The sequence below is a fragment of the Micromys minutus genome (genome assembly GCF_963924665.1).
Source record: "Micromys minutus genome assembly, chromosome: 9".
NCBI classification, from domain to species: Eukaryota; Metazoa; Chordata; class Mammalia; order Rodentia; family Muridae; genus Micromys; species Micromys minutus.
This window is the reverse complement of record NC_137978.1, coordinates 67011065-67023228: the sequence shown is the minus strand read 5'-3', so window position 1 is coordinate 67023228 and position 12164 is coordinate 67011065. Positions and strand designations below refer to the sequence as shown.

Genomic DNA, 12164 nt, shown 5'->3' with positions numbered 1-12164 from the left:
TACAATAAAAATTGTTCTAAAAATTGAAGGGCAAGGGTGAATAAGAACAATTCATATATATATGTATATATGTGTGTGTGTGTGTGTGTGTATTACATATGTATAATGCCAGGTGTATGAATCAACATTAGGAACCCCATTCCTTCATTTACTAACTTTAAAAATGAAATGTCTTGCCATTAAGTGGCCCACCAAGTCAGCTAAGCAGGATTCACATGGGCTCACAAGGAACAAAATGGCAATAACAGGGCCTGCAGGGTGGCATCGGGTCTTCTGTGTACGCTATGGCTTAGCTTGACACAGCGGAGTGGGTATATTTCTATCGCTGACTCCTTTGCCTGTTCTTGAGCTTCCTTCCCTCCTGTTGGGTTGCCTTGTCCAGCCAGGGTATGGGCGCTTTTTGCCTTGTCTTACAGTGTCTTGTGTTGTTCTGTTTGACTGCCATCTTTTGGAGGCTGTATCTTTTGAGAGGGAATGGAGGAAGATCTGGGGGAGAGAGGAGGTGGAGGGGACCCAGGAGGTAAGGAAACCAGCTTCAAGAGTTTGCTCCAGCCAGATGCAGAACCTCAGGGAGCAGCAGGAAGAGAGGAAGATCTCCAGGGATCAGGCTGTGTCTGAGCAGAAGCCAGGGCAGGACCAGTGCATGGAGGGTCAGGTTCTTATCTTGGGAGGGGCAGGTCTCAGATGCTGTGATGGCACAAGGCAGACATAGGTCCCACCCCTTCCCATCATGCTCCCAGGACTTTCCCAGTTCTCACCGAGGCAGGAACTTGAGCTGTACTGAGTAGGTGGAGCGGGCCTGGATGTAGCCTGTTTCTGGCAGAAGCTCCATGTGGCCTCTCAGCTCTTTACAGACTTCAAACTTCAGGCGCAGGGCTACTTTTGATCTGCAAGAGGTCCCGGGTGACGGTCTGTGTTTAATCTTCTGACTCACTGAGGCATTTGTAATGGTAGAACCAGTGGGCAGTGTGCAGTGTACACACTACTTTGAGCCAAGCATAGCACACTGATGGTTAGAAAGCAGCTCCAACACTGTTTCTTTCTCTTTTTAAAGATTTATTCATTTTATTTATTTGTGAGTACACTGTAGTTGCCTTCGGACACTTCAGAAGAGAGCATCCCATTACAGATGGTTGTGAGCCACCACGTGGTTGCTGGAATTTGAACTCAGGACCTCTGGAAGAGCAGTCAGTGCTTAAGCACTGAGCCATCTTTCCAGCCCCTCAACACTGTTTCTTAAGGGATGTGTTGCTTGAAATTTGATTACATTAAAAAAATATTGTTGGGCCAGAGACTGAGCTCAGTGTTAAGAATACTAGCTGCTTCAGCAGAGGATGGAGCACCCACGTGGTGTTTCACAAGTGCCCATAACTCTGTAGTTCCAGGGGATCTGATACCCTCTTCAAACCTTCATGGACACCAGACATGTGGGGCACATACACGTAAGCAGGCAAAAAAAAAAAAAAAAAAAAAAAAAAAAAACAAAACAAAACAAAAAAAACCCCAGACATAATATAAAATGAATATAGTAATATATATATCTGAGACAGTCTCTTTATATAGTCCTACAACTTGCTCTATAGACCACACTGGCCTTGAACTCATAGAGGTCTTCCTGCCTCTGCCTCCAAAGTGCTGGGGTTTAAAAGGCATGAGTATACCTGTCTATAATAATTTTTTTTTTAAAATAAGAATTATTGCTGTTGTGTCTCTAGAGCAAACTCTTTTTCCAAGGCCCAGACTCTTCCATTAAATGGATTTCCCGAGACAGCACACTGCCATCCTGTGGCTTTCTGGTTCCCAAGGAGGAGTTAGGCGAAATCACTAGCTTCATCTTCATGGAGCAAGGAAAAGCCTGGTGGGAAACCATGTCCTGGGAGTGTGGTTCTTCCAGGTCATGTGTGGTACTTGCCATTGGTAAAGGGGTAGTAACAGGGGCTTGGTGCAGACAGCAATTGTCCTTTGGTCTGGTGACCAGTGGTTCAAAGCTGGTGACATTGTGAAGCCTTGGCTCCTTCTATCTCAGCTCGTACTTCAAGGACAATGCTTTTAATCTCACTTTCGAGGTCCTCTGTTGGGGCTGTGTCTGCTCTCCCTGCTGCTACTATGTTCCGTCTCCTCCAGGGCACGTGGGACCCTTGCCTAGTACCCAAGGCGTACAGCAAGTGTGCTATGGCTGCTGAAATGCTTTCCACAGACTCAGACCTAACACATTATGAGTAATTCTCTGAGCATCTTGGAGGGCAGAGGCCAGAGGGGGATTAGCTAGACTAAAGGTGGTTAGCATTCTGTCTAAGCTCCACCCCACAGTTTTTTGGCAACAGCCTGGTGTGCCTGACATTACAAAAGGGGCTGCTTGCCTCCTCCTCTCTCTTGCTCTCTTGCTCCTCCCTTGCTCTTGCTTTCCTGCCCCCACTCACTCCCTATTCCTTCCCTCCCTCTCCCCACGTGCTCATGGCCAGCCTCTATTCCTCTACTCCTCATCCCTCTCCCTTCCCCCTCCCTCCCCTCCACCATATCCCTCTCTCTCTCTCTCTCTCTGCCTTTCTCTGTCCCTACTACTCTCTTAACTCCCCTCTCCATGGCTGGTTCCGCAGGGGGAAGGGGTGTCTACATGGGCCGGCCAGAGGCACCCCCTTCCCCCATTCCTCCCTACATCTCGATAGAACATATCCCCCTCCTTTATCTTTTTATAAACATATCAAACAAAAGTCAAGATGAGATAGGACTGGTTCCTTGTGGAGATTGCAGGGGAAAATCTACCCCCACCCCATTCTTAGATTCTGGCATTCCATAGCTTGTGTCTTCCTCTGTCTTCAGATTTGTCTCTGTCCTTGACTCTGCTGGGTCCTGGACAGACTGGATAGCACTGGGGTCTCCTGGATTGTTAAGATCAGCTGCCTAGTCCTCTGCTGTCTAAGGTGACCATTCAGAACGTGTTTAGCCAGCTCTGGGCATGATACTCCTACTGGCCACCAGGGGGCTCACCTTGTGTGGACAGTGATGGAGTCCTGGTAGAGTCGGTCATACATGCAGATCCTCAGGTCCACGGTGGCCTTTGGCACCCAGACTGGCACATCTACGCCAGTACCGGTGGCCCTGAAATATAACTGAGGTAGAACATGTAAATCCAACATGTGTTTAAACTGCAATGTAGGAGACCGCAATGAGTGGTAACACAAAAAGTTTCATGATTTGATTTCTGCAACTTAATCGTGTCACAAGTATGAGGTTAATGATTAAGTGTAATGTGTAAGTATGAGGTTAATGATTAAGTGTGATGTGTGTTAAAAGAGTTTTGTGATGTTTTTAATGTGATTATCCTTTTCTGTGGGATCCAGAGAATTGTCGCAGAATGTTTGCAGAGCCAAAGTGTGTGGCCCAAATTCCAGAGTGATGGCTTCTAGGCCTTGAAGTAGCCTTTTGTAAACACTCAAGTGATTGTGTCTGAGGTTTTATGGGGGTTCCTTTTGAAGGATTCACAGCATCTTTGAATAACTTAGTCATGTGAGGAGATATACTTGGCAGACCAGGACGTTTCTCTTCTGTGGCTAAGAGATAACTCCTGGGTCAGATAAGAGGTTTTGGTGTGCAGAAATTGTCTTTGTGTAACAATGAAGGGACTCTGTACAGTGGGTTTGGGGTTCAGTCCTGCGGGGACTGAATCCTCTGCTTCTGAAAAGCCTAAAATTTGTTCTGTGTTTCTTTCTTTATTCAATCAATCATCTGAGTAACCCAAAAAACTAACAGAGAGTAATCTGTAATAGTCTACTTCTGGTTTTGAATGGGTTTTGTCTGGCAAGCCAAGGGAAAAGGCAGATTGATCCATAGATGGTAGTAAGACATTATCAAGTTTGCTGCTCAAAATACTCAGCATATTTAGGATGCGGTGGTGCACGTCTTTAATCTCATTACTTGGGAGGCAGAGGCGAGCAGATCTCTGTGAGCAGGTCTTTGCGGAATAAATTGTGAGTTCAAAGCCAGCCAAGACTACAGAGAGAAGCACTGTCACCACCACCACCACCACCACCCTCAGCATGAAAATTCATCAGGAAGCAACTGGGGCACTCTGTTGAGGCCGAGAGTCTCGGAGAGAGAGCGGAGTGTCTCCCTGATGAATCTTCCAAGCAAAAGAACAAATACCAGCAGACGGCAACAGCCTCATCAGGTCCAGAGAAAACAGACTTGGAACTGATGCCGATGGTTTGACCACAGCCGAGCAGTCAGTCCCTTACTGACAGCACTTTACACTGCCCACGGCAGTCAGAAGCTTTTCTGACTGAGGATGGGATCAGTACAGATTTACATTATGTAAATGTAGATATTTGGAAGGTGGTCAGACTTCATGGCCATGGCAGTGGGTGGCTGCCGGGTGAGAGACGATCGCCTTTCTTTGATTCCATGGGTTAAGAGGATTAATTATTAATAACTGTAAAATGAGGACATACAGGAGGTTTTGAAAGAGGCGAGAGAGGAGAGAACTGAGGCTGGGTGTGATAAAGACTTGTACACGTGTGTGAAAATGTACACCAGTACAACAGACTGGGAAGGTGGCTCTGGATTCTGGTTGGCCTCTCCTCACTACAGACCCGGACGTGCTTGTCCCATAGTATCCTCTAAGACCTCTTGTTCGGGCACGGGCTGCTCTTCACCCTACCCTGCAAGAAGAACGGTGGACAGGAGAAACAGTCCAATGTCGAAAACAGCGCCCGTGTCCTTGACAACAGGAGAGTACATAGTTTGAGTGTGGACAGCTGACAGATAAATAATTCCCACTCATCTTCCCAAAGTGAAGCACTCAGCTATCCTGTGGTATAGAAATGTCTGTGGTGATGTTGGGTGGTGGTGGTGGTGCACACCTTTCGATCCCAGCACTTGGGGAGGCCAGGTGGAACTCTGAGTTGGAGGCCAGTCTCCGGGATGAGTTCCAGGACAGCCAGGGCTACACAGAGAAACTCTGTCTCAGAAAGCAAAAACAAAACAACAGCAACAAGAATGTCTGTTGCAGGACTAACTGAAAGTCTCACCGGGGATATGTTCTGTCTGGGACAATCTTTGTAAACCGGTGACCCTAGTGTCTCCCTGTCAGTTTCTGTGGGACAGTAAGTGTCTGATTTAATGCTGCTGGTTGTTACTTCTGCTTGCTATATCCGTAACAGACTCACTCATCCAAAACGGAAATTACAACTATCTCCTATAGAGAGTTATCATCTTAAAATGTCTGCTGTCTGCTTGTTTATTGTTTCTCTGTGTAGCCCTGGTTGTGCTGGAATTTACAGAGATCTGCCTGCCTCTGCCTCCCTCCTGAATGCTTAGATAAAAGGCATGTGCCACCACTGCCAGGCTTAAAGTGTCTCTGCTACCAACAATTATAAATATAAAACATGTGACTCAATACTAAATGGCCATGTACTTCTCACCCAACTTAAAGGTTATTCAGGATGGTTTTAATGGCTTGAAAATTTGGGTTGGGGATGCAGCTTGCCTAGTATGTTCAAAGCCCCGAGTTTGTTCCCTAGCACTAAAACAGACAGCTCAAATCTTTGATTGGAAATAATGCATCATACAGGAAAGGGTCTGCACTAGATAACACAAACTAGAAGTTACAAAACTCATCAGGTCTGGTTGCCTGAGTAAAGTGATGGGGTGGGAGCCTGGAGGGCTGCCAGGATTAGGAACTGAAGGAAGCTGGCAGCAGGGTGAAGTCCACTAGGTAGGCACTATTATGTCCTGATGCTATTTGCTTAGTAGAGACCTCCGAAAATCTAAAGGACTCAGGCTGAGACAGAAGACTATGACTTCTAGACCGTCATCAATAGGGTAAGTTGGCGTGGGAGTTAGTGGGTAAAAGGTTTCCTTTTGCATAGGCTAAAGGGCTTGTGCCATTTAAAAATGTTTCAATTATCAAGTCTGAGGCCACAGGGTTGCCAAAAAATGCAATCTATTTCTGGATCAGAGACAAAATCAGAAAACATTCCAGGGACACGGTTCTACAGGGGACAGCATAACTTTGTCTCTGAGCCTGTACAGGCTGGCTGAGATGCTAGGGGGTTAGTGCAAACCTATTACAGCAGAGACTAGGTCCTATGGGACATGTAGGGAGCTTAGATCTGGAGGACAGACAAGAAGGACAACAAAGGAGGTTCTGGGAAGTCACAATTCATAGGTGGTCCAGCTAGGATGGGTTCTTCTCTTGTTCTCCTCCTCGCAAGTTATCTAATTTATTTCTACTAGTTTGGTATTTTACATTTTTTGGATCTTCAAGTCTGTTTTATATTGTTCTTAGTGGCATTGTTGAGGCACATCCAATTAATACTGCTTTTTTATTTGGAGCACCCAGAGTTCTCAGATGAGCCTGTTATCTACTTTGTCACTGGGAGGAACTAGCCCTCAATCCCTGGGGGCTGGGAGTACAGGGGCAGTTCAGGGTACAGTGGTGCGTGTGACAGTGGGTAGGGTGTGAGGCTGGCAGTGTGGACTCAAGGGAGAGTTAAAGGAATGAAGGAAGCTAGGGACAGGAGCTAATACCTGGGTCCTTTTTTCTTGATGTGGGTCACCCATCCAAACAAACAAATAAACAAAGTCAAAGAGGGAGAGAGGACAAGACAGAGTGCCTGCAAAACAGAGTGACAAAGGGTATTTGGAAGGTAGATGTCATGGGAGGGACAGGAGGGAAGTGACCGTGTTGCTAAGTTTGTTTTCAGCTTCAAAGCAGAGACACCTTTCTTGCAGATACTCATCATTTCTGCTTGCCTCTGCTAACAAAGAAAACTTTAAACACTAATGTGCAGGGGCTTTAATCACCATTCCCCACTGCCTGCTGCGTACAGAGGAAAGACAGGTGTAACTCGGAGGTAGAGCCTCTGACATCATCTCTGCCTCTCTGTAGGTAACCCTTAATAACAAACCATCTACACTCAGCAAGACGGATTGGCCAAACCAATCTTTGGGCTGTCCTGTTGCTCCATTTCAGAGAACAGTTCTTTTGTTTCTTCTCTGACATAATGACTTCCTGACTGCAGTTTCCCCTCCCTCCTCTTCTCCCAGTCTCTCCCACAGATCTCCACCTCTTTAGTTTCTCTTCAGAGATCAGCAGACCTCCCAGGAATATCAACCAAACATGGCCATATTCTTGTGGTTTCCTTGACCCCTCTGCCTGCTACAGTTGCCGGTGTTTGGTTCTATCCTGGTCTCTGGGCTCTCCAGTTCCTTGTTCCTGTGCCTCCAGGCAGTGTCCTGTGTGGGCTCCCTCTTGTGGTGTGAGTCTCAAGTTGGACCAGGCATTGTTGGCCACTCCCATGAGTTCTGTGCCAGCTTTACCCCAGCACATTGTCATGCAGGCAGGACAGGTTGAAGGTTTTGAGGCTGGGTTGGTGTCTCAGTCCCTTCACTGGAAGCCTTGTTTGGTTATAGAAGAGCTGATTCAGGCTCTGTATCCCTCATTACTAGGACTCTTCACTAGGCTCACCCTTGTAGATCACAGGAGTTTCCATGTACTAGGTTACTGCCTGGCCTGAAATAACCCCCAACTCCAGTCATCTCTCTCCCTCCAGCCCCTGGCCTGAAATTTTGATGGAAATTGCATTGATCCTGACTGCTCTTCCAGCGGTCCTGAGTTCAAATCCCAGCAACCACATGGTGGCTCACAACTATCTGTAATGGGATCTGATGCCCTCTTCTGGTGTGTCTAAAGACAGCTGCAGTGTACTCATATACATAAAATAAATAAATCTTTTAAAAAAAAGATTTGAAGTTTTTGTCATACAGGTCCTTCATGTGTTTGGTTAGAGTTACCCCAAGATATTTTAGATTATTCATGGCTATTGTGAAGGGTGTCGTTTCCTTGATTTCTTTCTCATCCCATTTGTCATCTGTAGATAGGAGGGTTACTGATTTTTTTGTCCCAGTTAATCATGTATCCATCCACTTTGTTGAAAGTGTTTACAGCTGTAGGAGTTCTCTGGTAGAATTTTTGGGGTCATTTGTGTATATACTATCATACCATCTGTGAATTGTGATACCTTGACTTCTTCCTATCTCCTTGATCTCCTTTAGGTTTTTGGGTTTTGTTTCTTTTTTGTTTTTGTTTTTGTTTTTGTTTTGCTTGCTTGTTTGTATGTTGTTGTTTTTTTCTTTAGCAAAAACTTCAAGTACCATGTTGAATAGATTTGGACAGCCTTCACTTGTCCCCGATTTTAGTGGAAGTTTTGTTTTTCTTTGAGTTTCTATTTAATCTGATGTTGGCTATTGGCTTGTTGTAAACTGTCTTTATTATGTTTAGGTGGGTCCCCTATATTTCTGATCTCTCCAGGACTTTTACCATAAAGGGGTACTGGATTATGTCAATGGCCTTTTCTGCATCTAATAAGATAATTGTATGGTCTTTCTTTGTTTGTTTATATGGTGGATCACATTTATAGATTTTCACATGTTGAAGCATCTCTGAATCTCTGGGGTGAAACTTATTCGATCACAGTGGATGACTACTTTGATGTGTTCTTGGATTCAGTTTGTGAGTATTTTATTGAGTAATTTTACATCAATGTTCATGAGAAAAATGGTCTGTAATTCTCTTTGTTGTATCTTTGTGTGATTGGGAATTAGGGTGACTACGGCCTCATAAAATAAATTTGACAATGTTCCTCCTGATTCTATTTTGTGGAATAGTTTGAGGAGAATTGGCATCAGGTCTTTGAAAACCTGGTTCTGTGTTCTTTTTGAATGGGAGAGTTTTCTTGACTCCTTCTACTTCCTTAGGGTTCATCAGTCTATTTAGCTGTTTATCCAGTTTAACTCTGGTAAATGGTATCTGTTGAGAAAATTATCCATTTCTTTTAGGTTTTCCAATTTTGTGTAGCACAGGTTTTTGAAGTAAGACTAATGATTTTCTGGATTTCCTTGGTCTGTTGTTATGTCTCCCTTTTCATTTCTGGTTTTGTTAATTTGGATACTTTCCTGTAGATTTATGTTAAGGTGATACATAATTGGATATTAGAAAGATAGGTGGGGAAAGGTGGAGGAGCAAGGGGAGAGATGGGGCAGAGAGAGGAGGAGAAGTAAGATGGAGCTGGACACCGTTCCTCTGTCTTTTGGTTAGTTTGGGTTTGTTTATCTTGTGAATTTTCTCAAAGAACCAGCTCTTTATTTCATTGAATCTTTGTCTTGCTGTCTTTGAATTCAGCCCTCAGTGGGATTGTTTCTTGCAGTCTACTCCTCTGGGTGTGTTTGCTTGTTTCAGGTGTGCTGTTGAGTTGCTAGTATGAGATCTCTCCAGGTTCATTATGGAGGCCCTTAGTGCTGTCAGCTTTCCACTTGCACCGCTTTCATTGTCTTTAGTTTCTTTCTTTCTTTCTGACTTGACCCAGTGGTCATTCAGTAGAGAGTTGTTCATTTTTCATGATTTTTTTCCCTCCAGACAGGGTTCCTCTGTGTAGTCCTGACTGTCCTGGACTCACTCTGTAGGTCAGGCTGGCCTCCGACTCACAGAAATCTGGTGTCATGGTGTGAGCCACCACTGCCTGGTTTAATTATTGGTTTAATTATTTAATTATTGATCTTTATGTAATGTGTATGGGTGTGCTTCCTCCATGTATGTCTGTGCACCAATGTGCATGCGGTGCCTATGAAGGCCAGAAGAGGGCGTCAGATACCCTGGAACTAGAGTTATAGATGGTTGTGAACCACCATGTGGGAAGGGGTGGGGGCTGGGATTCAAACCTGGGTCTTCTACAAGAACAATCAGCGTTTTAAACCAGTGAGCCACCTCGTCAGCCCCTGAAATTGCTTTATTACCAATCCTTGAGGAATTCACATTAACCAATCGATCATCTTCTCTGATCATAATTTAGTAAATCTATAAGATTATAAATTAAGAAACACATTTCTAATAATTAAGTGTAGTGGATTAGGGGAGCTGGAGAAACAGCTCAACAGGTGAAGGTACTGGCTGTGTAAGCATCAGGCTAGAGTCTGAGTTCCCAGCACTCACAGAGAAGCCTAGTGGGCATGGTGGCCCTCCTGTAATCCCAGAATGCAGAAGATAAGGGACATCTTGAGCAAGGTGACAAGCTAGGCCAGCTGCATCAGTGTGCTCTGGTTCAAATGAGAGTCCTTGTCTCAAAATGTAAAGTGGATATCGATCAAGGATGAGGCCCAGTACAACGCACATCTGTACACACATGTATGACCATATACATAAACACTCACTCACAGGCATGTGCGCCAAATACATGCAAAACTTGCAAACAAGAGTATGTGCTAGAGCTTGAGGTGAGGCTCACTGGCAGAGCGTTTGCTCAAGGTTCTGAGTTTTATCTCCAGTATACTTTAAAAGAGGTGGAAGAAAGGACAGAAAGGAAAAAAAGCAAAGTAGTTTGTACAGGTGAGCATCTGAACACGAATGTGTTACTAGCTGAGGTGTCAGCTGTCTGTGCCACCCACTAAAGAGCAAGTGAAAACCTCACATACTTTATCAAAAACAGCTCTCTGATGTAGCTGTAGCTGTGGGGATCAGTTACATCAGGTAGCAGCAGGGGTACTCACCGTTGGACTCTGTGGATCCTTAAACACCACCTTGAACTTAGTATGCACCTCTCCTGGGATAACTGGGGTGAAGGTAATGGGCACTTTGATGGAACTGAAGGGACCAATTTCCCCCTCTGTTACCTGAGTAAGAGGAGGAGTGCCATGGGGTCAGAACGTAGGCATCACGGTTTTTATTGGGGTGTTTCCCACTAACCCTTATGCTTGCTACCACGGCATGGATGGGTGCAGCAGGGCCATGTCCTTAGGGTGTCCATTTGGTCACATACAGGTATTATTGGTTTTAAGGCTGTCTCTGATATTGAGTGCTAACAGCTGTGGAGTCCCAACAGACTCAGCAGTGAGTCACCTGTGTGCTTTCCCCACACCCTCACCCCCCATCCACAGGCCACACCCTTTTCACCAGCATTAGACTCAGGAAGAGCTAGATAGAAGATGGCTGCATTTTCTATCTTGTGAACAGGACACACAATTCCCTACCACTCTACCTTACCTCCAGGCTTCTGGAGCTTCAAAGATCCCATCCCTGATTCTAAGGTTCATAGTTCACTTGGAGTGGGACAGGGAAGGCAGCCTGAACCTTTCTCTGCATCTTCCTTCACATTTCAGCTCATTGTTGGTTTTCTCTCTAAGCTGGACCACACACAGAAAACTGTCCCCACTGCTCTGGTCCTACCTACACTCGACATGGGGAGGGGATGCCTTGGTACTAGACAACAGGTTTCCTGGAGGTTGTGGGCTTAAGTCTGGCTCTGGACAGATGGGAGACCCCTCCCAGAGGAGGGGGGTCATTCATCAAAGAGGGTGTGGCTAGGGCTGGAAGAAGGTGAGCTGCTACCTGGTGGGGCAGGTGGACTGACCTCCCTCAGGGTGATCTCTGTCTGCTCTTCGCTGGGAATCATGGTCATAGCACTGACTGCAGCTGTGGTGACCTCTGTTTCTGGAAGACATAGAAGCCAATATCAATAATTAGTCAAAGATCATCAGATTGAATATGCTAGAAATGCATAAGACTTTCTTGCTGCAAATTCTGAGGCACTGCTAAGGAAAATAAAGATCATGTGACCCACCGGGCCACCATCCTTATGGGTTAAAGACTCAAAATGCCAAGATATTATTTTCAAACTGAAGACATATTTATAACTTATGTTCATTGACCTATTATATACGTTCCAGGCTTCTTTTCTTTATTTTTGATTTTGCTTTCTCAAAACAGGGTGTTTTTGTGTATCCCTGGCTGTCCTGGACTCCATTTGTTTGAAGACTAGGCTGGCCTCAAACTCACTGAGATCTACCTGCCTCTGTTTCCTGAGAACTGGGATTTAGGGTTTGTGCCACCACGTCCAGCCTTCTTTTCATCTTTTTTTAAGGTCTGCCTTAGCCAAGGGGTGAACTCAATGACCTGCAGCTCCTGATCCTTTGGCCTCTATCTCCTAGGTGCTGGAAGTATAGATAATGTATCAATATACCAACATGTCTGGCTGTGTGTGTGTGTGTGTGTTTGTGTGTGTGTGTGTGTGCACTAGACAACAGGTACCTGGAGGTTATGGGCTTAAGTCTGGCTCTGGACAGATGAGAGACCCCCCCCCCCAGAGGAGGGGGGTCATCCATCAAAGAGGGTG

General features: G+C 45.3%; 1 protein-coding gene across 1 annotated transcript in view; it reads right to left on the bottom strand.

Annotated features, from left to right (window-relative positions):
- Nucleotides 1-12164, bottom strand: part of CFAP74 (cilia and flagella associated protein 74) — a gene marked incomplete at both ends in the record, with an annotated part of 50031 nt that overhangs the window by 11660 nt on the left and 26207 nt on the right. The window contains 4 exons of the mRNA XM_080921884.1: nt 759-887; nt 2989-3110; nt 10543-10665; nt 11403-11482. Of these exons, the coding sequence (XP_080778010.1) occupies nt 759-887; nt 2989-3110; nt 10543-10665; nt 11403-11482 (454 nt within the window). The remainder of the gene's footprint in view (nt 1-758; nt 888-2988; nt 3111-10542; nt 10666-11402; nt 11483-12164) is intronic.